Below are 24,156 nucleotides of genomic sequence, written 5' to 3' on the forward strand. Positions count from 1 at the left end.
ATCAGTAAATTCAAGAGCATTGAAATCATTCCAAGAATCTTCTCAGATCACAATGGAATTAAATTAACACTTAACAATCAACAAAAGATTAGTAATAGTCTCAAATGTGGAAGCTCAGCAGTACAGTCCTTAACAACTACTGGGTCAAAGAGGAAATAAAGGAAGAAATCAAAATGTTTTGAGAATTCAAAGAAAATGAAGACACAAGCTATCAAAATATTTGGGACACAGCTAAGGCAGTACTGAGAGGGAATTTCATAGCCATACAAGCATACATTAGGAAACAAGAAAAAGCACAAATAAACAGCCTGATCGCACATCTTAAAGACCTAGAAGAAGAACAAAGGAGCCCTAAAGCAACCAGAAGGACAGAAATCACTAAAGTTAGGGCAGAAACCAGTAACACTGAAAATAAGAAAACCATACAAAAGATCAATGAAAGTAAATGTTGGTTCTTTGAAAGAGTGAACAAAATCCACAAACCTTTAGTCAGACTCACAAAACAAAAAAGGGAAAAGACACAAATAAATCGGATCATAAATCAAAGAGGAGATATCACAACAGACACTGCAGAAATTCAGCATATCCTGTGAGACTTCTATGAACAACTATATGCCACCAAGATAGAGAACCTGCAGGAGATGGATGATTTCCTAGACACCTACAAACTTCCAAAACTAAGTAAAGAGGAACTAGATAACATGAACAGGCCCATCACAACTAATGAAATTGAAAGTTACCAAAACCTTCCCAAAAATAAAAGTCCTGGACCAGATGGTTTTACAAATGAATTCTATAAAACCTTCAAAGAAGAACTAATAACTCTACTTTTAAAAGTCTTCCAGAAGATTGAAGACACTGGAACACTCCCTCCCAGCTTCTAGGAAGCCAACATCACTCGGATACCAAAAGCAGACAGGGACACAACCAAAAGAGAAAACTACAGACCAGTATCTCTGATGAACATAGGTGCTAAAATATTGAACAAAATTCCAGCCAGCCGGATAAAGCAGTATATTAAAAAGATTATTCATCATGACCAAGTGGGGTTTATCCCAGGCATGCAAGGTTGATTTAATATAACATAAATCAATCAACGTGATCCACCACATCAACAAAAGCAAGACCAAAAACCACATGGTCATATCCACAGATGCAGAGAAAGCCTTTGACAAAATAAACATCCCTTTATGATCAAAACACGACAAAAAATGGGAATAGATGGAAAATTCCTGAAGATAGTGGAGTCTATATATAGCAAACCTACAGCCAACATCATACTCAATGGTGAAAAACTGGAAGCATTTCCACTCAGATCAGGTACTAGACAGGGCTGCCCACTATTACCATTACTGTTCAACATAGTGTTGGAAGCTCTTGCCATAATAATCAGGCAGGAGCAAGGAATTAAAGGCATACAGATTGGAAGAGAAGAAGTCTAACTCTTCCTATTTGCAGATGACATGATAGTCTACATAGAAAAACCTAAGGAATCCAGCAAGAAGCTTTTGGAAATCATCAGGCAATACAGTAAGGTGTCAGGCTACAAAATTAACATTCAAGAGTCAGTGCCATTCTTCTATGCAAACACTAAGTTAGAAGAAGATGAAATCCAGAAATCAATTCCTTTTTCTATAGCAACAAAAACAATAAAATACCTAGGAATAAACCTAGCCAAAGAAGTGAAAGACTTGTATACTGAAAATTATGAGTCACTACTCAAGAAAATTGAAAAAGACACAAAGAAGTGGAAAGATAGTCCATGTTTATGGGTAGGAAGAATTAACATCATCAAAATGAATATACTACCCAGGGACATATACAAATTTAATGCTATCCCCACAAAGATCCCAACCACAATTTTTAGGAGAATAGAACAAATGCTACAAATGTTTATCTGGAACCAGAAAAGACCTAGAATTGCCAAAACAATCTTGAGAAGAAAGAAAAGAACCAGAAGCATCACACTCCCAGATCTCAAACTGTATTATAGGTCCGTTATCAAAACTGCTTTGTACTGGAACATGAATCGACACACTGACCAGTGGAATAGAATTGACAGCCCAGAAGTAAGCCCCCACACCTATGGACATCTAATCTTTGACAAAGGTGCCAAGACTATTAAATGGGGAAAGCAGAGTCTCTTCAACAAATGGTGTTGGAAAAAATGGGTTGAAACATGCAGAAGAATGAAACTGAACCACTATATTTCACCAAACACAAAAGTAAATTCCAAGTGGATCAAGGACTTGAGTGTTAGACCAGAAACTATAAGATACTTAGAGGAAAATATTGGTAGAACTCTTCTGCATAAATTTTAAAGACATCTTCAAATGAAAGGAATCCAATTACAAAGAAGACTAAGGCAAGCATAAACTTATGGGACTACGTCAAATTAAAAAGCTTCTGCACAGCGAAATAAACCACTACCCAAACCAAGAGACGCCTCTCAGAATGGGAGATCTTTACATGCCATACATGAGACAAGAGGCTAATAATGAGAATACATAAAGAGCTTGCCAAACTCAACAACAAGATAACAAATAACCCCATCCAAAAATGGGGGGAGGACATGGACAGAATATTCACCCCAAAAGGCCGAGAAACACATGAAAAAATGCTCCAAGTCTTTGATTGTCAGAGAAATGCAAATAAAGACAACAATGAGATACCACTTCACTCCTGTGAGAATGTCATACATCAGAAAAGGTAATAGCAGCAAATGCTGGAGAGGTTGTGGGGTCAAAGGTACCTCCTGCACTTCTGGTGAGAAAGTAAATTGGTCCAACCTCTGTGGAGAACAGTCTGGAGAACTCTCAGAAGGCTAGAAATGGACCTACCCTGTGATTCTGCAATTCCTCTCCTGGGGATATATCCTAAGGAACGCAACACACCCATACAAAAAGATCTGTGTACACATATGTTCTTGGCAGCACAATTTGTAATAGACAAAACCTAGAAGCAACCCAAGTATCCAACAACAGATGAGGATGAGCAAGTTGTGGTATATATATATATACAATGGAATACTACTCAGATATAAAAAATGGTGACTTAACCGTTTTTTGGCAGATCTTGGATGGACCTTGAAAAATTCATGTTAAGTGAAATAAGTCAGAAACAGAAGGATGAATATGGAATGATCTCACTCTCAGGCAGAAGTTAAAAAACAAGATCAGAGAGAAAACACAAGCAGAACCTGAAATGGAATTGGCATATTGCACCAAAGTAAAAGATTCTGGGATGTGTGTGTGTGTGTGGGGGGGGAGAATACAGGTCCAAGAAGGCTGACAGAGGATCTAGTGGTGGTTGTATTGTTATATGGAAAACTGAGAAGTGTTATGCATGTACAAACTATTGTATTTACTGTTGAATGTAAAACATTAATTCTCAAATAAAGAAATTAAAAAAATAGTAATATTAGTCCTATTTTACAGATGAAACTGAAGGTTCAGGAAAAAAATAATATAGATAGGAAGAGCTAGATTATAAACTCTAATACCTATGTTCTTTCATCATAAAAGGGAAGGAAAGCATGTCAACATACTCAACATAAAATATAAAAATTTCTCCATGAATGTGTGAACAAATTCTACAATGATAATATTATTCTTATCTCTTTTTTTTGCCTCCTGGAGCCCATTTTTCCCATTTTGTTGCCCACTGTTTTTATTGTTGTCATTGCTGTTGTTGGATAGGACAGAGAAATCGAGAGAGATGGGGAAGGCAGAGAGGGGGAGAGAAAGATAGACACCTGCAGACCTGCTTCACTGCCCCTGAAGCGACTCCTTTGCAAGTGGGGAGCTGGAAGCTCAAACCGGGATCCTGATGCCGGTCCTTGTGCGTCATGCCATGTGCACTTAACCTGCTGTGCTACTGCCCTCCTCCAATTCTTAACTTATCTTCTATAGGCAAAAAAGTAGTAGGGTCATACAAATACTATTAATTTATATAACAATCATAGAAAGACAATTTATAGGTATCATTAGTCTTACAGCCTTGGATAAATCATTATTTTTTTTCACCATCTCTATAATGACAACTGTAATGTCTAATGAATTAAGCTAAGTTAGGTGTTAAGGAGATATCTAATTCACCTGTTGTGGAGGAAACAAAATTCAAATTCATTAAACAAGTAGACAGTCAACTTGATGCACTGAATTCAATGGAAGTTCTTTGCACAACTAGCAAAACATGAAGGAATTTGTTTTTTGGTCATGTGCAAAGTCAGTGGGGACAGGGATGAGTGTGGGTCTCACCTGTTGTACTTACATACACATATAAGAATCTCCAAATAGACCTGAGGTATACTGAGAATTGCATTCTGTATACTGTAACCTTCCCTCGTATACATCTAAGTTTTATTTCCTAACTGAACAAGAATCTGAAAACCAAGAAAAAGGGAGGGCAGGAAACAGAAGAGGAAGAGGTCTTTAAATAAGACTCTAGTTGATTTTTTTATCACTATTATCACAGTAAGGTTTTATATCTAGGTACCCAGGGTCCTAAATTAAACATCAAATACAATCCTGCACTGGAAACATGAAGTATGGCTTCTGTGGGGGAGTCCTGACAGCTTCACTCCTCTCTACATCGTGGCCATGTAATAATCTCTTCAAGCTGTGGCAGGAAGTATATTATCAAGTCTCCTGTCAGCATAAAGAGGAGCTGGAGCAGAGGGAGAAGGACATTACAATGTGTTAATTTTATTAAGTCATTTAAAACTGAATTGCTTTGCTTTCTAACACTCCTACCAGGCAGCTCAGAAATCAATGCTCACCCCAGTTTTTAAAGTAGTGAGAGCCCATCTGTACACTGTTTCAAGTAGGAGCTCTGGGGCTCCAGTAGAAAGCAAGCAAGTGATAAAGTGGCATGGAAAGAGGAACAAGGGGGAGAGAGCTGGTGGTGGCACGCTGGGTTAAGCGCACATAGCACAACATGCAAGGATCCCTGCGAGGATCCCTGTTCTAGCCCCTGGCTCCCCACCTGGAGGGGGAGGATGCTTCACAATCGGTGCAGCAGGTCTGTAGGTGTCTACTCTTCTCTCTACCCCTCTATATCTCCCCATTCTCTCTTCAACTTCTCTCTGTCCTATCCAATAAAATGGAAAAAATGGTCTCCAGGAGTAGTGGACATAGTGCTGGCACAGAGCCCCAGTGACAACCCTGGAGTTTAAAAGGGGGGGGCAATGGAAGAGACGAGTATCTCAGTGGTGGTTACTTAAAAGTGGGGATATGTATATCCTAATGTGGATCTTAAGTACAACACAGTTCCTTTTCTTACTTCCTTTTTTTTTTTTTTTTAATTTGGCACCAGGCGATTTTGCTAACTAGAGAGTTTGCTCCATAACAATAAACATAATTGCTTCTAAGCACTGATTTCTTGTTTCTATTGGGAATATATGGGCATACAGGTGAACACTCCCAAGGCAAATACATTTGCCTTGACTTAAACAGATAATATAGAGTGACGCTGACCTAATTCCAGATATGACAGTGACGCAAAGTTCCCAAAGTCAATTAGCCAGGCAGAAACTGCATGGGGTCCCAACCATGGAGACTGAACTAAAATTATCTACATGTCATTATCATGGACAGAGGTAGCAACGGTCCTTTGAAACCTGTACTCTGTTAAGTGGTCACCATCCCTGGGGAGTATTAACTGATCAAAATACACATTCTAGATAGTATAAATAGATGACTTACCTCTCTTGACAAGAGCTGGAAGATCTCTCACAGAACATGTACTGTTGGAAGTAGTTGTCAGGACGGAAATGTCAGCAGTAGCTATCATTCATAGGACGTTATACTAAGCACTTTAAAGGGACTAACTCATTTAATCTTGGGACTAATCTCATTTAATGAAGTATATACTATTATTTGCTGTTTTGCAGTGGAAGGGAAATAAAGCACCAAGAGATGAACAGGCACAGGACTACACAGCTATCCATTCCGCACAGGAATCTGTCCCTCTGCATTATGGTTTCAGAGCCTGAGCTTTTAATGACTCCAGTATACTGCCTCCTCCTGACAGAAGTGAACATCAGTTCTGATCTTGTAACTGTCGATAAAAAGAAAGGAGAAAGAAAAGGACTACTTGCTGCTGACACTTTCAGTAAAGGCTCAAAGCAAGTGACTTGGGTATCTCAACATCTACATTGAAATAAAATTCACTTATTATTATTAACTTATTATTAACAAGGAACCTAGTTAAAGGATGCAATTCAATGCTCTTTTTTGTGTTTTTGTGTAGCTATGCAGTCATCATCACAATTAATTTTAAAATATTTCATCACCTATAAAGTAACCACACTATACCCATTAGTAATCACCCCCACCCCGGTCCCATCACTGCATTTCTCTCAGTCTCAGGCATCTTTCAGTTGACCTTCTCTCTCTAAAATTTGCTTATTCTGGACATTTCTTTCTTTTTCTTTACTTTTTTTTTTTTTGCCTCCAGGGTTATTGCTGGGGTTCAGTGCCTGAACTACGAATCCACTGATCCTGGAGGCTACTTTTTTTTCTTTTGTTGCCCTTGTGTTTATTGTTGTTACTGGATAGGACAGAGAGAAATTGAGAGAGGAAGGAAGACAAAGAGGGGAAAGATAGACACCTGCAGACCTGCTTCACTGCTTGCAAAGCAACCCCCCCCCCCCGCAGGTGGGGAGCCGGGGACTTGAACCAGGATCTTTATTCCAGTCCTTGTGCTTTGCACCATGTATGCTTAACCCACTGGGCCCAGCCCCCTGACTTTCTGATAAATAAAATCACACAATATTTATTCTTTTGTGAATGGCTTTTTTGCCACTAGGGTTATCGCTGGAGCTCAATAACTACAGGACTCCACTACTCCCTGCAAACTATCCCCTTTCTGAGAGGGAGATAGTGAGGAAAGAGACACAGTAGCACAGCCCTACCGCTTGTGAAGCTCTTCAACCCAACCCCATCCCAGAACTCCCATGAGGTGGTCAGGGGCTTGAATCCAGGTCCTCATGCGTGGCAACATGTGCACTCTACCAGGTAAGCCACCCCCCTGGCCCCATGAAAGATTTCTTTCACTCTGCATGGTTTCAAGCATTTTCCATGTTGTGGCATATGTCAGTGCCTTGTTATTTTCACTGTCAAATATCATTCCAATGTATGGATACCACAGTTTGTTTACCTCTTCTTAAGTAGGGTTGTTTCCACATCCTGAAGTACAAATATGTTGTGGTGAATGGTTTGCAGGTATGGTGTTGACATGTGCTTTCACTTCTCTCAAGAATGGAACTGCTGGATTATATGGCAACTCTATGTTTAACCTTTTGAGAACCTGCAAGGTTGTTTTCCGAAGTGACAGTAGCACTTATTTTCTCATCAGAAATGGTGTCAGGTTTCAGGGTGAAAGAGAGAGATAGAAAGAGGGAGAGACAGAGAAAGAGAGACCACAGAACAGCTCTGCTACTTGCATAATGTTCCCTGTGCCGGTGCTCCTAAGTGGTGGCTGGGGCGCAGGAACCCTGGCCACCAAGCATAGGAGAACCATTTCCTGGTCTCCCACGGTTGTGCCTTTAACTTTTGTTTTGGTATGCTACTGATTGAAAATAATGAACAGTGCATTTTGAGGGAAAGAAAAGCAATCAATATATAATAAAGTAGCTGTTATTAACTGCATAATAAGAGGCTAGTTTGATTGAGTTTAGCATGTTATGCTTTTAGTTCGATGCTTTCTAAAAGACCAAGCAGAGAGAATCAATGTGTTTTCCAAGCTTCAGTTTCCTCTGCATACACTATGAAAGACAACTTCATAGTCATTATAAAGGAAAGCTGAGAAGATAAAGAAATCAAATTGCTTTAAATTCTCTAACAGTCTAGGGTTTGTACATATGCACATGCCCCTTGACTATCCTAAAATTTAGAGTATTTTAAAATCTACAGACAAGTGTCCCACTTTGTACCATAGACATTTCAGAAAAGTTTGCAACCCAGATCATGTATAACATATTAAGATGTCTTACTATTTAAATTACCACTTCCTACTATACAAACTAAAGACTGTTATTAAAAATAATCTGTCTAAGGTATAGCAGGTTCTAGTTCTGTGGAGGAATGCAACCATTAAACCATATTTCAAAATAAATAAAAATATAAAAAACAAACAAGCAAAAAACAGACTTCACTCTAATAAGTTGTCTCGGTCACCAACCGTAAGGGTTCTGATTCCTGACCTGAGGTCCATCTCTAGAGGCTAATATCTTCTTTTCTTTATTTATTTCCTTTTTTTTTTTTTATCAGGAGGCCTGATGGTTTATGGTAAGTACACTGTAAGTAGTACATGTGTAAAATTTCTGTTTTCTGCAAAACATTCTCACCCCAGTCTAGGTCCTCCACCACCTGCTGTTCTGGTTTTAAAACTCAGCCCACCAGGATGAGCCTACTCAGCGCAAGACATGAGCCTTGATTCTCTTCATAAATCCTGACCAAGACTCTTTTCTTGTCTTTTTTGGTGCTTCTATTTCTCTAATGGACATGCCAGTTTAAAGGATTCCTTTCCTCGCAGGAGCTGAGCCGACTCCTCAGTCCTCTTCCCACTACCCTCCCTTACTCCTATGCTACCTCAGCTGCACTGACTTGCCTCCAAGTCTGGATTTTCATGTATGTTTCCCCCCAAAGATGAAATCATTTGGACCTATTTCTAAGAACTCTTCTGGCTATTTATTGGGAGAATGAAAAAAATCAAAGAGGGAAAGAAATTAGCCAAGATCCAGTCCAGTTTCTAGTCATACTAAATCCATTGGATCTGAAACTGTAGGAAAGATCATGGTTTAAGGTTTAGAGTAAGGGTATTAAAAAGAAAAAAAAGAAGAAAAAAAAAAAGGAGGGGAAAGCCTAGAGGTAGGCCCAACACTCTGTATCTTAGTAACTTCTTCAGTTTTTTTTTCATGCATACTTAAACTTAAGAACCATTGATCTGGACGAGGATGCCTAATAAGTGTTTTGGATAAAATGAGTTACCTCAAAGAACAATGAAGTCAGGGTGTGATGATACCTTTGAGGTAGAGCGCACACCTTACTATATGTGAGCACCACGTGCAAACACTACAGGCATCACAGGAAGAGGAGAAACTCCACCAATGGTGGAACTGTGCTTCAATGTTACTTACACTCCTTTTTCAATTTCTCCCTTTCCCTAAGAATACAGATTGAAAAACTGGGTCACAGAGGCTACTCAAAGGTATTACTCAAGTACAAGGTTCTCTGTATCCTTAGCACTCTATTTTTAAAAAGGAAAATTAAACCTACATTATTGATACAGAAAAATAGCTGGAGTGGTCTATGTAGTAAGACCATGGTTACTGTCTAATTTTAATTTTGAAATTATTAAAGTATATCTTCTCCACACAGAAAAATGTTTAGAAAGGTATACATCTAACTGCATAGTGGATTTATGGGGAATTCATAGTCTTTTACATGTATCTGTAATTTTCAATTTATGAGCATACTGTTTAAATTTATACATATATATATTTATTTATATATATAAATGATTAATCTATGAGACTTTTACTCCTCTCTGGCAATAATCAGGTAAATTAACTCAGTTCCCACAGATTTCAGTGTCTAGCCTAATCAAGCGTAATGGTGTTTTAGGGAATTCTAGAGGAAGTACGGCAGAGATAGCACTCTTGTTTCCTGGGTCAATCATCAGTACTTCTAACTAAAGCTGCTATGCCAGGAAACGACAGGTCATGAAGCCTAAGAGATTCTGCCTTTCTCAAATAGGCCAAATTTAAAAGGAGAGGTGGTGGGGGTAGGGGTGACAGCTCTGAGAGAAGAAAGTGTGGAATAAAATCCTCAGGGTTCTCTTGTAAGACACCAACAAAAAAGTAGAGAAAAAAAAAGCCATGGCTTTTCTGACAACCCAATAGCATCATACACAAAAGATATGCTGTCATTTCTATACATCCACCCATTCATTCTTCTCTGCCTACAAGCATGTAGGTGTAACAAACATAAAATACAGAAGTTGTTCCAGAAACCAGAGAAACTCAAGACAAAAAAAAAAGTTTCAGTAATCTATAATAATTGACTAGTTCATCTTCATTAAAAGAAAACTACTTACACCAGGGGTCTTTTTAATTTGAGATAACAAAACTAATAAAGGTTAAACCATTTTTTTTCTATCCAAACATACTCTACTTCTGGGACCCTAACAGAAGACAAAAAGATATTACTAATGCCCCAATACCTTCAATTCTATATGAGGAGTAATTTATTTTCTAGGTTGGAGACTACAGTCACTTTTTGAAGAGACTGTGACTGCTTATGCTCTGCCTCATATAGTGTTTCAGATAATAAAATGGGGGAAAAAGTGACGACAGGACATAAAGGTGATAAAAACACTGATTAAAAAAATGTTTGGTATTATTTTCATTTATTGGATAGAGACAGCCAGAAATCAAGAGGGAAGAGGAAGACAGAGAGGAAGAGAGACAGAGAGACAGAGAGACACCTGCAGCCCTGTTTCACCACTCGCAAAGCTTTCCCCCTGCAGGTGGGTACTTGGGGCTGGAATCCGGGTCCTTGCACATTGTAACATATGAGCTCAACCAGGTACACCACCACACGACCCCAAAACACTGATTTTTGTATACTGATTTTATAGCTTGCCACCATACTATATTGTTCAATAATTTCCAAGAGTTTTCTACTGGATTCTTTTGAATTTTCTCTCTCTATATATACTATTATAGTATTTGTAAATAGTGATAGTTTTACTACTCTTCCAATTCATGCCCCTTTAATTCCTTTCTCTCACCTAAATGCTATGCTTAGGACTCACAAGGACAGTAACAGTGATAATGGGTAACCCTGCCCTGAAATTGACCAAGAGGAAAAGCTTTCAGTTTCTCATTACTGAACATGATGTTGGCTGTAGGTCTGCTGATATAAATATCAATAGTTTGCATAATTTCTCATCTAGTCAATTCTTTTTAATATTTTGATCATGAAAGGATATTGAATTTTATCAAAGGCTTTATCTGCATCTGCTGAAATAATCATGTTGTTTTTGATTTTCCTTTTGTTGATGTGGTGGATCATATTTATTGATTTACATATACTAAACCAGCCTTGCATCCCTGGAATAAATCCTTCTTGGTCACAGTGCACAATCTTTTTAATGTAGTGCTGTATCGAGTTCGCTAGAATTTTGTTCAGTATCTTAGCATCTATGTTCATCACGGATACTAGACTGTTTAGTTTTCTTTTGTTGTGTCTTAGTTCATTTTTGGTATCAGGATGACACTGGCTTTTCAGAAGGAGGGTATTCCTGTGTCCTCAATATTGTGAATATATTGAAGAGCTTGGAAAGTGTAGGTAGTTAGCAACTCCTCCTTTAAAGGTTTTATAGAATTCATTTGTAAAACCATCTGTTGTTGGGAAGACTTCTGATTACTTTTTCAATTTCTTTGGCTATAATTGGTCTATTAATGTTTTCCAGTTCCTCTTGGTTTGATCTTGGGAAGTTATCCATTTCTTCCAGGTGCTCTAGTTTGGTGGCATATAGCTGTTCACAAAAGCCTTATATGATACTTCAGATTTCTACAGTGACTGTTGCGGTTTCTTTCCCTTCATTTACAGTCTGATATTGTGTCAAAACAAACTTATGTTCCTTTTCCTATTTAACTATGAGAGATTTTAATTCTCAAGTCAAGTCAGCTAACACCAATATCAGGCAGTTCCCAAGAAAGTATCTGGGTAGGAAAAGAGAGGCTGAGCTAGCTATTCATAATCCCTCTGGCATGTTCGGCTCCCAGTCCATTCCCTCTCTGGTATGGCTTCTCACAGAATCAGTCCTACAGCCCCATAATATTTTTGGGGGAGGACAGATCTGGGAAGATGAAACTATTTCCCCCATCCAACTATCTAGGTCACAAGGATAAAAGTATTTGCAGTGGCAGCTGGATCCATAAAGTGGAGGTAAAACAAGATGCTAGTGCTGTACACCAACCTGATGGCTTTGGAGCCTGTTCCATCCAGTCCACAGCACAAGCTAGCCAGTATCTCAGATGCCTCTGACTGGATTTAATGGATACAAAGGATACTAGACTCAAAGGTAAAGGAAGATTTAAAATGCACTCGTCTGCAGTTCAGGGAAGATAGTGAATGATTATATGATTATCAGTCATCAAATACAGAAGAGGAGAAACATGACTCATCTCTAGGTATATTAGATGACTAAATGAGTAGGTTTAATTAGATCTTGATGTAGCATTCACAGAGACTATCATTAATATTCCTCAAATTTAGCTCAAAGAAAAAGAAGTATTTGGGATACCAACACTCAATTGATTCCAAAACATACTTACGTTAGGGTCTGAACTCTTGAACTTGAGTCTTTCCACCAGTTCTATCATAGCTGCCTTCAGTCCACCTGAATCTTTGCTCTAGAAAAAAAATAATAAGGGTCACTAGACAGCACTTTGTTGCTCTCTGAGACACAAACAGCATTTCACAAGACAATGAAATAGAAAGTTTTTTTTTATCAGCCTAGAGAAATGAACAAAGGACTAAAGAGAACTGTGCTGTCACTCTTATATTGTCAAAGAGGACTGAGACATAATTTGTCTAGTGACCTAGGAGAACCATTAGAATGAAAACTAATTGCAATTTGTACAGGCTGACTCACTGTTTCATCAAAGAGCTCAACCAGGCCAGTGTTCACTGAGGGCAGAGGTGCTGCAAAGGGATTTATTTCCATGTGGAATGTCCACTTAATGACCTGCTCATCTACTGATATTTATTTTGAGTCTCTACATGTCAAATATGAAGACATGTCATTTTAAATATTTGTAAAACAAAAACAAAGGAAACACCCTGGGATTTAACTGGGAATGGCATTACAGTGTGCTGGCTAAGTGTATAGGTTTTTGAGCTAGACATATAAGGCTTCACATTTGGAGTCTCTCATTAGCTGAATAACCTCAAGCAAAATATTGAATCTCTCAAAACCTTCTCTTCTACAAAATGGGGATAATAAAGTAAGGTTATTTTGAGAAACTGAAGTAGTGTTTTAGAAGTATGTGGCACATAGTAGGTCTCATTGTAGCCATCTATTTTTATTCATTGGATTATCATGATTTTAGTAGCACAGACCAACAGAAATGTATCGTAAGCCACAAATGCAAACTATATATACAATTTTAAGATTATAGGAATAATAGATTAGATGGACACATTGCATTTTAATAATTTTTAGGGGGTCAGGTGGTAGCGCAGCAGGTTAAGCACAGGTGGTGCAAAGCGCAAGGACCAGCGTAAGGACCCGGGTTTGAGCCCCCGGCTCCACACATGCAGAGAAGTCACTTCACAGGCAGTGAAGCAGGTCTGTAGGTGTCTTTCTCTCCCCCTCTCTGTCTTCCCCTTCTCTCTCCATTTCTCTCTGTCCTATCCAACAACGAACTACATCAACAACAACAATAATAACCACAACAAGGCTACAACAACAAGGGCAACAAAAGGGGGAAAGAATGGCCTCCAGGAGCAGTGGATTCATGGTGCAGACACTGAGCCCCAGCAATAACCCTGAAGGCAAAATAACAATAATAATAATTTTTAGTAGCACAGTCCAACAGAAAGATGACATAAACCACAAAGGCAAATGATATATGTAATTTTAAGTTGTACAGCCACAAAAATAAAATTAATTTTAAAGTATTTTACTTAACTCAGTAGACCAAAGTATTATCAGCATAACATGCATTTTCAGCATGAAGTGCTATATGTGTGTGTACACATATATATTTTTTCATTCTATATCTTTGAAATCTAGTGTGCATTTCACATGTACTATCCAATTCAGTTTGGTTTGGCCATATTTTAAGATTCAGATCATTGATGCAAGAGGCACACTGGCTGGATCAATTCCCAATTCTGCCATTAACAATGTGATCTCAGGCAAGACACTTAGACTCTGTACCTCTATTTCTTTATCTGTAGTGTGAAGCTAGCAGCCATCCCTATTTCATAGGGCTATAGTAAGATAAAATGAGTTAATAGTTTACATTAATATGCCAAAGGAACAAACTAAAAGCAGAGCTAACACTCAGTAAACCCAAGAGGGATATAAAAAATTTTCATTTCTATTTTCTATAACCCTCACAAAGTTTTTAATTCCTCAAGGGTAAGAATAGCATCTATAGGGACCAGGCAGTAATGCTTCAAGTAAAGTCCACACATTATCATACGTGAAGACCCAGGTTCAAGACCCCAACCCCCACCTACAAAGGGAAAATTTCATGAGTGGTAGAGCAGGCTACAGGTTCCTCTCTTTCTTCCTTTCTATTTTTCTTTGATTCTAACATAAAAAAGAAATGGTTATGGTTATGCAAACAGACTCTCATGCCTGAGGCTCTAAAGTCCCAGGTTTAATCCCCTGCACCACCATAAACCAGAGCTGAACAGTGCTCTGGTAGAAAGAAAGAAAGAAAGAAAGAAAGAAAGAAAGAAAGAAAGAAAGAAAGAAAGAAAGAAAGGGTTATAAATGCAAACTAGTGCAGCCTCTTTGTAAGACTACATGGAAAGTCCTTAAACAAATAAAAATGTCACTACCTTATGATCCCTCGATACCACTCTTAGGAATTTATCCAAAGGACACTTAAACACTAATTAGAAGGGTCAGATGCATCCCTATGTTCATAGTTGTATTATTCATAATAGCCAAAGAGTGGGAGCAGCCTAAATGCCCATCAACAAATAACTTTCTAAATAAGATATATATCACATGGAATACTACTTTACAATAAAAAAAAAAAGATGATATAGTGTCCTTTGGGACAAAATGAATGGAACGAGAGGTTATTATGCTTAGCAAAATAAGTAAAGAAAGGAAAGATAGCTAACAAATGGTTTCACTTACATATGGAGTCTAGAGAACTGATACACATGAACTTGGAAAAAACCCCAAACTGATACTCAGTTTAGATGTACTTTACAAGCTTAACTTAGCTGACTTTCCTGTTCTAGCTATGGTAATTTTCATAATTTAAATTTTTAGAATGATGGTTTACAAATCTCCTATTTTCTCTACCAAATCAAATCTTTAATCTCTATGGTCTCACAGCAGACAGCTGGGAAAAGGAATCCAGAGGTCACATACCAGGCAGTGGGTGAGAACTGAAGAATCTAAAAAAGGGTTAAGTTGCCAGACACAATCCTGCTTTTATGAGATGATCAGACAATTAAAGCCTGTCTGGTGATATCATTCCTCTAACCTGCTTCTCACTAGCTGAACAAGCAGGTCACCTGTCCCTGGAAAGCTCTCTTCCCCCACATCCCAGCTGCCAGCACCCATTTTAAGCTTCTCAGTAAGAATTCTGACATATTCTGACTTTCCCTCTGGCTTTCAAGGAGAGAATGGAATGCACCAAAATGTGCCTCAAAACATTCAGAAAAGAAACAGGACGAGGAAGGAATCCCTAAGAAGCAGACAGCCTATTTGCAGGCAGATGTGCCTTGTCTAGAGAGATAAGGGGTCCCTTACTCTTCATAAAATACTGTGTGTCAGCAGAACCCTTCCTTTTCACAAAGTGTCAGCAATATTGTCTACTCAGAGGAGAGGCACAGAGACTGCCTTCAGAAAATTCACCCAAAAAGAAATTCTTTTTGAAAATTATGAGATTAATTGGGGGTCTATAACGAGCTAGCGAGTTGAATTCTAAATGGGTTGTAGGAAACTTTTCCAGTGGCTTTCTCTTTAACCCGTAACATAAGCAGCTGAACAAAAGGAAGAGGCTCATCTGGGCAAAACTGACCCTAACAGCTGCAGTGCTGAGGCAAAAGTATAAACAGAAAACTTCAGCCCCAAATCCACCTCCTTTCTTTTCCCACAATCCAGACTCTTACTGCCTTGTGGTAGTGGGGGATGGGTAGGAGGGAAGTCTTGTGCACAGGTGTTCAAGCTAATACAAAAGCTCTGAGGATAGTCTTCTCATGCAGAAATCATTTGGCCATACTTGGGGGGTCCTAGGGCTGTACATACCATATATGATGCTTAAAAGCTTTATTCATCTTTGGAAGAATAGATTCAGGAAGAGGCTAGAGGTGCCCTGGAAGTAGGTGTAGGCCATTTCTTTGGGTAATAATGGGCCCTGGGTGCTTGAGATTGGTCTGGAAAGGGACAGACATGGTTAAATGTGAGACCTCTAAAGCACTTGGTTTAGAGCATAGGACCGGGACACAGACTGTATGGGTCTCATGGTAATAGTTAAGATTGTCTTAAAACCATAGGGTGATATCACATTTTAGTTAATTATTTAGAAGCTAGTTATTAGTCAGAAGGTAATCACAACAGGAGACTGTGCCCTCATATCTCTCTACCTATGATGATTTGTCTCTGAAACCTGTGTTCTAGTTGAGAAGTGGATCAAGAGAATAACAAAAGGTACATTGACTCCAGCCTTATTCACAGTTGGTTCCACAGATGACCAGATTCTACTGTGATAATCTTTCACAAAATCAATGTGACTGGCAAAGAAGTCACAGTTGCCTTATATCTTACTTTTACACCATCCACTCTATCCAATGGGCTCTAAGAGCATATGAGTTCAATGTAAGCCTATCTTCTTTTTGCAGCACCCCCACAAAAATGTACAGAATAAAAAGAGACAAGTACTATGTTGTAAAACCCACCTCCAGAGTTTAATCTGTGGGGCTATGGGATGCTTAATAAAAGTCAGTTCCTAGGGATGAGTCACAATAAAGTAAAAGGATGAGTTAAATACTTTATTTTAGAGTAGTATTCTTTACTTTTCAAAGCAATTTCATATGTTCTTTCATTGGCATTTCAAATAAACTAAAAAAGCATCATATTCTCACTTTACAGCTCAGAAAAGGGTTGGTGGAAATTATGCAAGGAACTCCAAACTCAGAGATCTTATGTACAGTTTCACAAAACACAGTAGAAAAAAGGGATTGAATATGGAGCTCTTAGGTGGGCATTGTGTCAGAATGTACTCCTTCTATCCTATAGTCTTGTCAATATTTCCATTTTATAAACAAAAAAGTAAAATAAGATAGTACTGTATTTTCTTTACAATAAAGTGGTTCTGAGGAAGTTAAATTATGTCACAGAGATAGCCAGTAGCAAAACAAAGATCAGAAAGATATAGATGAAAATGATTTAAAATATAAAGACAACAAGAGTTGGATATCAAGAGCCCACAAGAAAATTGAGAGTTCCTATACACAGAAAAGGCCAAATAAACTCAAAATAAATTCTAACCAAGTATATAAACACAATAGAAATGCAATGTGGCTAATAAATACATGAAAAGATGGTAAAAAAAAAATACTTAACTTACTTGGATTTAAGATATCATTTCTTATGCGTAATACCATAATACTGAGAAAACATATAAAAAGACCTGATCTGATAGTATCAAGTAAGTTAGGGCTTTGAGAAATTCAGGGACTTTATGTTACTGATGTAAAATGATTTAAGTCTACTTTGAATCACATGCCTAGTAAGTTCATTTCTCTTTCCTTGAGAAATACTAGCAAATCTATCAAAAAGTTATGCAAACAAATTTATTGTTGCATTATATGTGATTCTGAAAAACCAGAAACATCACAGACATGCACCTAAAGTGGCTAAATAAATTATGATATTGCAGACTTCTGGAGGTGGGACTAAAGAGTAGGAGCAGCTACATTTCTTTCCTTCCCTTCCCTCCCCTCCCCTCCCCTCCTCTCCTCTCCTCTCCTCTCCCCAGTCAACTAGGAATAGCAGAGGAAATTGTCTCAGACCACAAGAAGACAGGACTAGAACTACATTGGGAACCCACCAAATCACTAGTAAGTGCAAACATGTGTGGCTCATGGACAAAGAGGAGCCTAATGAGAGATTCCTATGGCTAAAGCCCACATATACTCCCAAGCAACTGTTAATAGTCTGGAAGTTTGCTGGTTAAGGTGCCATCTCCAGTCTGTTTTACCAACAAAAAGACTGCTGAGGGGAGGACAGTACTCCCCTAAAGCTCACCAAATGTAACTGTGAGTCTCCAATTCTACTGTACCTCAGAGGCTGGAGCAGCAACCGGAAGGCCCCATGCTGACATTGAAAGGCAGAGAACTGGCTAGGAAACACAGGAGAAGATGTACATCCCAGTGGACTAGAGCCTTTCCACAGTGTTATCCCAATGAATTAGGAGACACGGTAATAACTGACACAGAACCCACAGAGTATAAATGGGATTTATTTGGAAACTCACAGGGCCAAGTAGTGCTGTCAGTTTGGCCCTGGCTGCTGGCAGTTGAATAGAGGCCAGGGCTTTGGATCCTCCAGCCTTGGGAGTTTCTTTGCATAACCACTGTGCTATCTCTCCCCTACCCTGATTTATCTCTTGGTCAGGAGTGAGTAGGCCAAAAAGCCTATTTATAGGTAAAAATCCCTCAGGCTCCCAAGGCCTACAGGGAAGAAAAAGAACAAAAGAGGTTTTAACACCCACTGTGCTTCAACTCAGGGATTGAGATAATACTGAAAAAACTGTTGATTTCCACAACTGTGAACTGTTTAAGTACTTTACTTAGGCACAAGTCAATCCAGGCAAGAGTAATCAGTAGATTGAAAAGTATTGAGAGAGGGACCTCATAACACTTTATATACAATGGTTAAACCAAGAAGAAACATTAGAGAAATGAACTAGGACAAAAGCCCAGCTAAAAGTTCCAAAGGTAGTGTGGCACATAAGAATAAGGACAACATACAAACATACAAATGAGGATTATTCACAGAAGACTAGAAAGACTAGTAGCAGATTTCTCCACACAAACATTACAGGCCAGAAGGTAATGGCAAGATGTTTATTGAGTGCTCAATGAGAAAGGCTTCCAACCAAGACTACTGTATCCTGCTAGACTGTCATTCAGACTAGATGGAGGCATAAAAACCTTCTCAAACAACAGCTGAAGAAATCAACTATCACCAAGCCGGCCCTGAAAGAAGTTCTGAAAGGTCTCCTACAAACAATCATATCACTATAAATATGCCATATATCAGAAAACTAAAAACCCACAATAATGACATTAAAATATCTTCAATCTATAATATCAAATGTCAGTGGCCTGAATTCACCTATTAAAAGGCACAGAGTAGGAAGAAGGATCAGAAAACACAACCCAGCCATATGATGTCTGCAGGAATCCAACATAACTCAACAAGTCAAACACAGACTCAAAGTGAAAGGATGGAAAGCTATCACACAAGCCAATGGACCACAAAAAAGGGCAGGAACAGCTATCCTCATATCTGAGGCGACAGGCCTTAAAATAAATAAAATTTTTAAAAGATAGAGATTCACATTACTTAATGCGCAGAGGATAAGTCAGTCAGGAGGACTTAACAATTATTAACATCTATGCACCCAATGAGAGGCTATCTAAATACATCAAAAATTTACTGAAAGAGCTACAGCAATATATTAACAGCAACACAGTAATAGTAGTAGGGGACTTCAACGCCCCACTCTCTTAACTTGACAGATGGTCCAGGCAGAAAATCAATAAAGACATGAGGGAGCTAAATGAGGAGATAGATAAACTAGAACTATTGGACATTTTCAGAGTCATTCATCCCAAGAAACTAGAATAAACATTCTACTCAAGTCCACATGGGTCATTCTCAAGGATAGACCATATGTTAGGCCACAAAGACAACATCAGGAAATTCAAGAGCATTGAAATCATTCCAAGCATCTTCTCAGATCACAGTGGAATTAAACTAACACTTAACAATCAACAAAAGATTAGTAATAGTCCCAAAATGTGGAAGCTCAACAGTACACTACTTAACAACTACTGGGTCAAAGAGGAAATAAAGGAAGAAATAAAAATATTTCGAGAGTTCAATGAAAATGAAGACACAAGCTATCAAAATATTTGGGAAACAGCTAAGGCAGTACTGAGAGGGAAGTTCACAGCCATACAAGAAAACATTAGGAAACAAGAAAAAGCACAAATAAACAAATTGATTGCATACCTTAAAGACTTTGAAAAAGAAGAACAAAGGAACCCTAAAGCAACAAGAAGGACAGAAATCACTAAAGTTAGGGAAGAAATCAGTAACAGTGAAAATAAGAAAACCATATAAGAGATCAACAAAAATAAATGTTAGGAAAGGGAAGGGGATGGGATGTGGTGTTCTGGTGGTAGGAACTGTATGGAGTTGTACCCCTCTTATCCTATGATTTTTGTCAGTGTTTCTTTTTTATAAATAAAAATTAATAAAAATTAAAGCAAAAGAAATGTGCAGAAGAATGAAACTGAGCCACTGTATTTCACCAAACACAAAAGTAAATTCCAAGTAGATCAAGGACTTGGATGTTAGACCAGAAACTATTAAATACTTAGAGGAAAATATTGGCAGAACTCTTTTCTGTCTAGATTTTAAAGACATCTTCAATGAAATGAATCTAACTACAAAGAAGCTAAGACAAAATTAAACCAGTGAGACTACATCAAACTAAAAAGCTCCTGCACAGCAAAAATAAACCACTACCCAAACAAAGAGACTCCTCACAGAATGGGAAAGATCTTTACATGCCATACATCAGATAAGAGGCTAATAACCAAAATATATAAAAAGCTTGTCAAACTCAACAACAAGAAATGACCCTATCCAAAAATGGGGAGAGGACATTAACAGAATATTCACCACAGAAGAGATCTGAAAGGCCAACAAAAATATGAAAAAATGCTCCAAGTCATTGTCAGAGAAACGCAAATGAAGACAACAATGAGATACCACTGCACTTTTGTGAGAATGTCATACATCAGAAAAGATAGCAGCAATAAATGCTGGGGACAAAGGAACCCTCCTGCACTGCTGATGGGAATGTAAATTGGTCTAACCCCTGTGGAGAGCAGTCTGGAGAGCTCTCAGAAGGCTAGAAGTGGACCAACCTTATGACCTTGCAATTCCTCTCCTGGGGATATATCCTAAGGAAACCAAACACAACTATCCAAAAAGATTTGTGGATAGCTATGTTCATAGCAGCACAATTAATAATAGCCAAAACCTGTAAGCAACTCAGGTGTTTCAACAACAGATGAGTGGCTATTGTGCAAGTTATGGTCTATATATACAATGAGATACTACTCAGCTGTTAAAAATGGTGATTTCACTGTTTTTAGCCCATCTTGGTGAAGCTTGAAGAAATCATGTTAAGTGAAATAAGTCAGAAAACAGAAAGATGAATATGGGATGATCTCAGTCTCAGGCAGAGATTTGAAAAACAAGATCAGAAGAGAAAACACTAAGCAGAACTTGGAACAGAGTTGGTGTGTTGCACTTAAGTGAAAAGACTCTGGGATGGGTGGGGTGGGGGTTCAGGTCCTAGAACATGATGGCAGAGGGTCTAAAGGGGGTTGTATTGTTATGTGGAAAACTGGAAAATGTTGTGCATGTACAAACTATTCTATTTACTGTTGACTATAAAACAGTAATCCCCAATAAAAATATAAATAATTATGATATTTAGAAACTATGGTATATAAGATAGCAAATGAAAATGATGTTCTGTATGTACCTGTTATAAAGCAAGACATGATGTTTAATGTTTTCTAAACCTTGCAAACTGGGACCTAACATAAATATAAATTTATTTTAAACCACAAAAATGAGTTATTTTCTTTTTTTTTCCTTCATTTTATTGGGAGATTAGTGGTTTATAACACACTCATTTACACAAGTACAATTTCTCATCTCCACATGATAGGAGTCTATAAAACATGGGAGACATATATGTATGTTAACAACTAGAAAATCAAAGGTTTGATGGGGGGGAGTGGGCAGTAGTGCAGCAGGTTAAGAGTAAGTGGTCTGAAGCACAAGGACCAGCGTAAGAATCCTGGTTCAAGCCCCTGGTTCCCCACCTGCAGGGGAGTTGCTTCACAAGCGGTGAAGCAGGTCCACAGGTATCTATCTTTCTCTCCCCTTCTCTGCCTTCCCCTCCTCTCTCCATTTCTCTGTCCTATCCAGCAACATCAATAACAACAACAATAACTATAACAACAAAGGGAAAATAAATAAATATTTTTTAAAAAAGGTTGGAGGGACCTGTATAAAAGGACAGTATAGGAAGTCTTAGACTGGGTGTCGGGTTAAGCGCAGCAGGTTAAGCGCATGTGGCGCAAAGCGCAAGAACTGGCATAAGGATCCCAGTTCAAGCCCCTGGCTGGCTCCCTGCAGAAGAGTCGCTTTACAGGCGGTGAAGCAGGTCTGCAGGTGTCTATCTTTCTCTCCCCCTCTCTGTTATGTGGAAAACTGGAAAATGTTGTGCATGTACAAACTAGTCTAGGCCTTTTAGATCTATCTCTAAAACATGTGTCATATTTCTCTCTGTCCTATCCAACAACGAACAACAACAACAATAATAACTGCAACAAGGGCAACAAAAGGGGGAAAGAATGGCCTGCAGAATCAGTGGATTCATGGTGCAGGCACTGAGCCCCAGCAATAACCCTGGAGGCAAAAAATATAAATATAAAAGAAAAAAAGGAAGTCTTAGACCTACTTAAACATATTCTTACTCTCTTATTATAATCCAGGATCCAAAAATGAAAGGAGGGAAAAGGACACATCTGGGGCTTGAGCTTGCCTAAACCTAAATGATAAGAAACTGTTTCTTTTGCTCTGCAAACATATATACCGGCAACTAGGAGAGAAAAGTCCATTACTTGGTGATCATATATGGGTTTCAGAAGGTTCAAATCCCTTAGAAGTGTTTGCAAAATTCGAGGTGTACTTGCACTTTTGTAGGCAAAGAGACATTAGTTTTTTCTCAGATGCCCCCAACGTTTAATGTTCCTCAGTAAAGTCTGTTGCACAGAGAAAAGAGACTCAGTGCTATTACTAACTCTCACATTAACTGATGTATGATTTTGGAAATTCATTTTTCATCTGAGTTCCTGTTTCTCAATCTACACACGATTGAAAGGAGCCAAATTAGTGTAACTTGGCATCCTGCAGCCTAACAAGCTTCTATTTTCTTTACTGGCTTTTATATCATTGCCCCACACAGAGTACTAAGAATTTCAAACTAGTAGTCAGCACTTAAAAACTAGGAGATATAAAATGTATCAATAAAACTTTCTAAACTATTTTGAAAATCTTAAGTATATAACTGTACTAGATTCCCAATCTCACATAGCTACAACTATGACTAAGAAGCAACCCACAGTAAGCATAAGGAACTCCTTTGTCATAGCTACCCTGGGTTCAATTTTCTTATTCATATTACTTTTCTGGTTGAAGCAACTACCTCTGATAGTTTTACTCCTCTAATGGTTCTTGTTATCCAAATTCCAAGAAAGGCAGGATATCTTTCTTCAAAGAGAATCAGTTTACCTCAAAGTTATATGTCCATCCATCTTCCCCCTTTCCCATTTATATGTAAAAGTGGCATCAGAACAGGAAAAAGGATTTCTGGACAACCAGTCTCTGTCCTTTCATGAGAATCAGTTTAGTTTAAGGTCAATTATCAACTGGGCACCAAAATGAGAAAAAGTTCTATATCAACAGCAATGTATATGTAAATCATATAAATATACAAACTGATTCCTAAATATTTAATTCCACATTATAAAGAGTCAGAAGATGGTGAGTTGAAAAAAGAACATTGCATGTTTCCCCTGTGTTGGTACCATGCATTAAAAAATAAAAAATCAATCCAACTTTCTTCCATTTTTACACAAAAGTTTCATTGATATTTGGGAGAATCAGTGAGAAAGGAACAGAAATAGAACACAGTAGCAGTCACATCACAAGTGAAAATTTTTTTACCATCTTGAGCTTCCACATCTAAATCCACTCCTGTTAGATAACTAACTTTATAGTTTACTCAGATCTAAAACCATTTTGAGTGTAAAAAAATCCATCAGGAGACCTTTTAGATCTATCTCTAAAACATGTGTCATATCTAACCAGTCTTCATCATCTCCATACTTTCCTAGTCTTAGAAGCAATACTGCTCCTACTCTTGGCCCCTACAGTTTATTCTCAACACTGTGCCAGTGACAGCTCATTCCCTTGCTTAGAAGGGCCATGAGAACTAAGCATAATATCCCAAATCCTTATTAGGGTCTATTCGATAATTTGCTATTATCTATTACTCTCCCA

The 24,156-nt window shown here is 38.2% G+C and overlaps 1 protein-coding gene across 1 annotated transcript in view; it reads right to left on the reverse strand.

Annotated features, from left to right (window-relative positions):
• The window catches only part of TRIM44 (tripartite motif containing 44), an 81,031-nt gene that overhangs the window by 41,628 nt on the left and 15,247 nt on the right, over nucleotides 1-24,156 (reverse strand). The window contains exon 2 of the mRNA XM_016187553.2: nucleotides 12,350-12,427. Within this exon, the coding sequence (XP_016043039.1) occupies nucleotides 12,350-12,427 (78 nt within the window). The remainder of the gene's footprint in view (nucleotides 1-12,349; nucleotides 12,428-24,156) is intronic.

This window comes from Erinaceus europaeus, chromosome 17 (assembly GCF_950295315.1).
Source record: "Erinaceus europaeus chromosome 17, mEriEur2.1, whole genome shotgun sequence".
Taxonomy (NCBI): Eukaryota; Metazoa; Chordata; class Mammalia; order Eulipotyphla; family Erinaceidae; genus Erinaceus; species Erinaceus europaeus.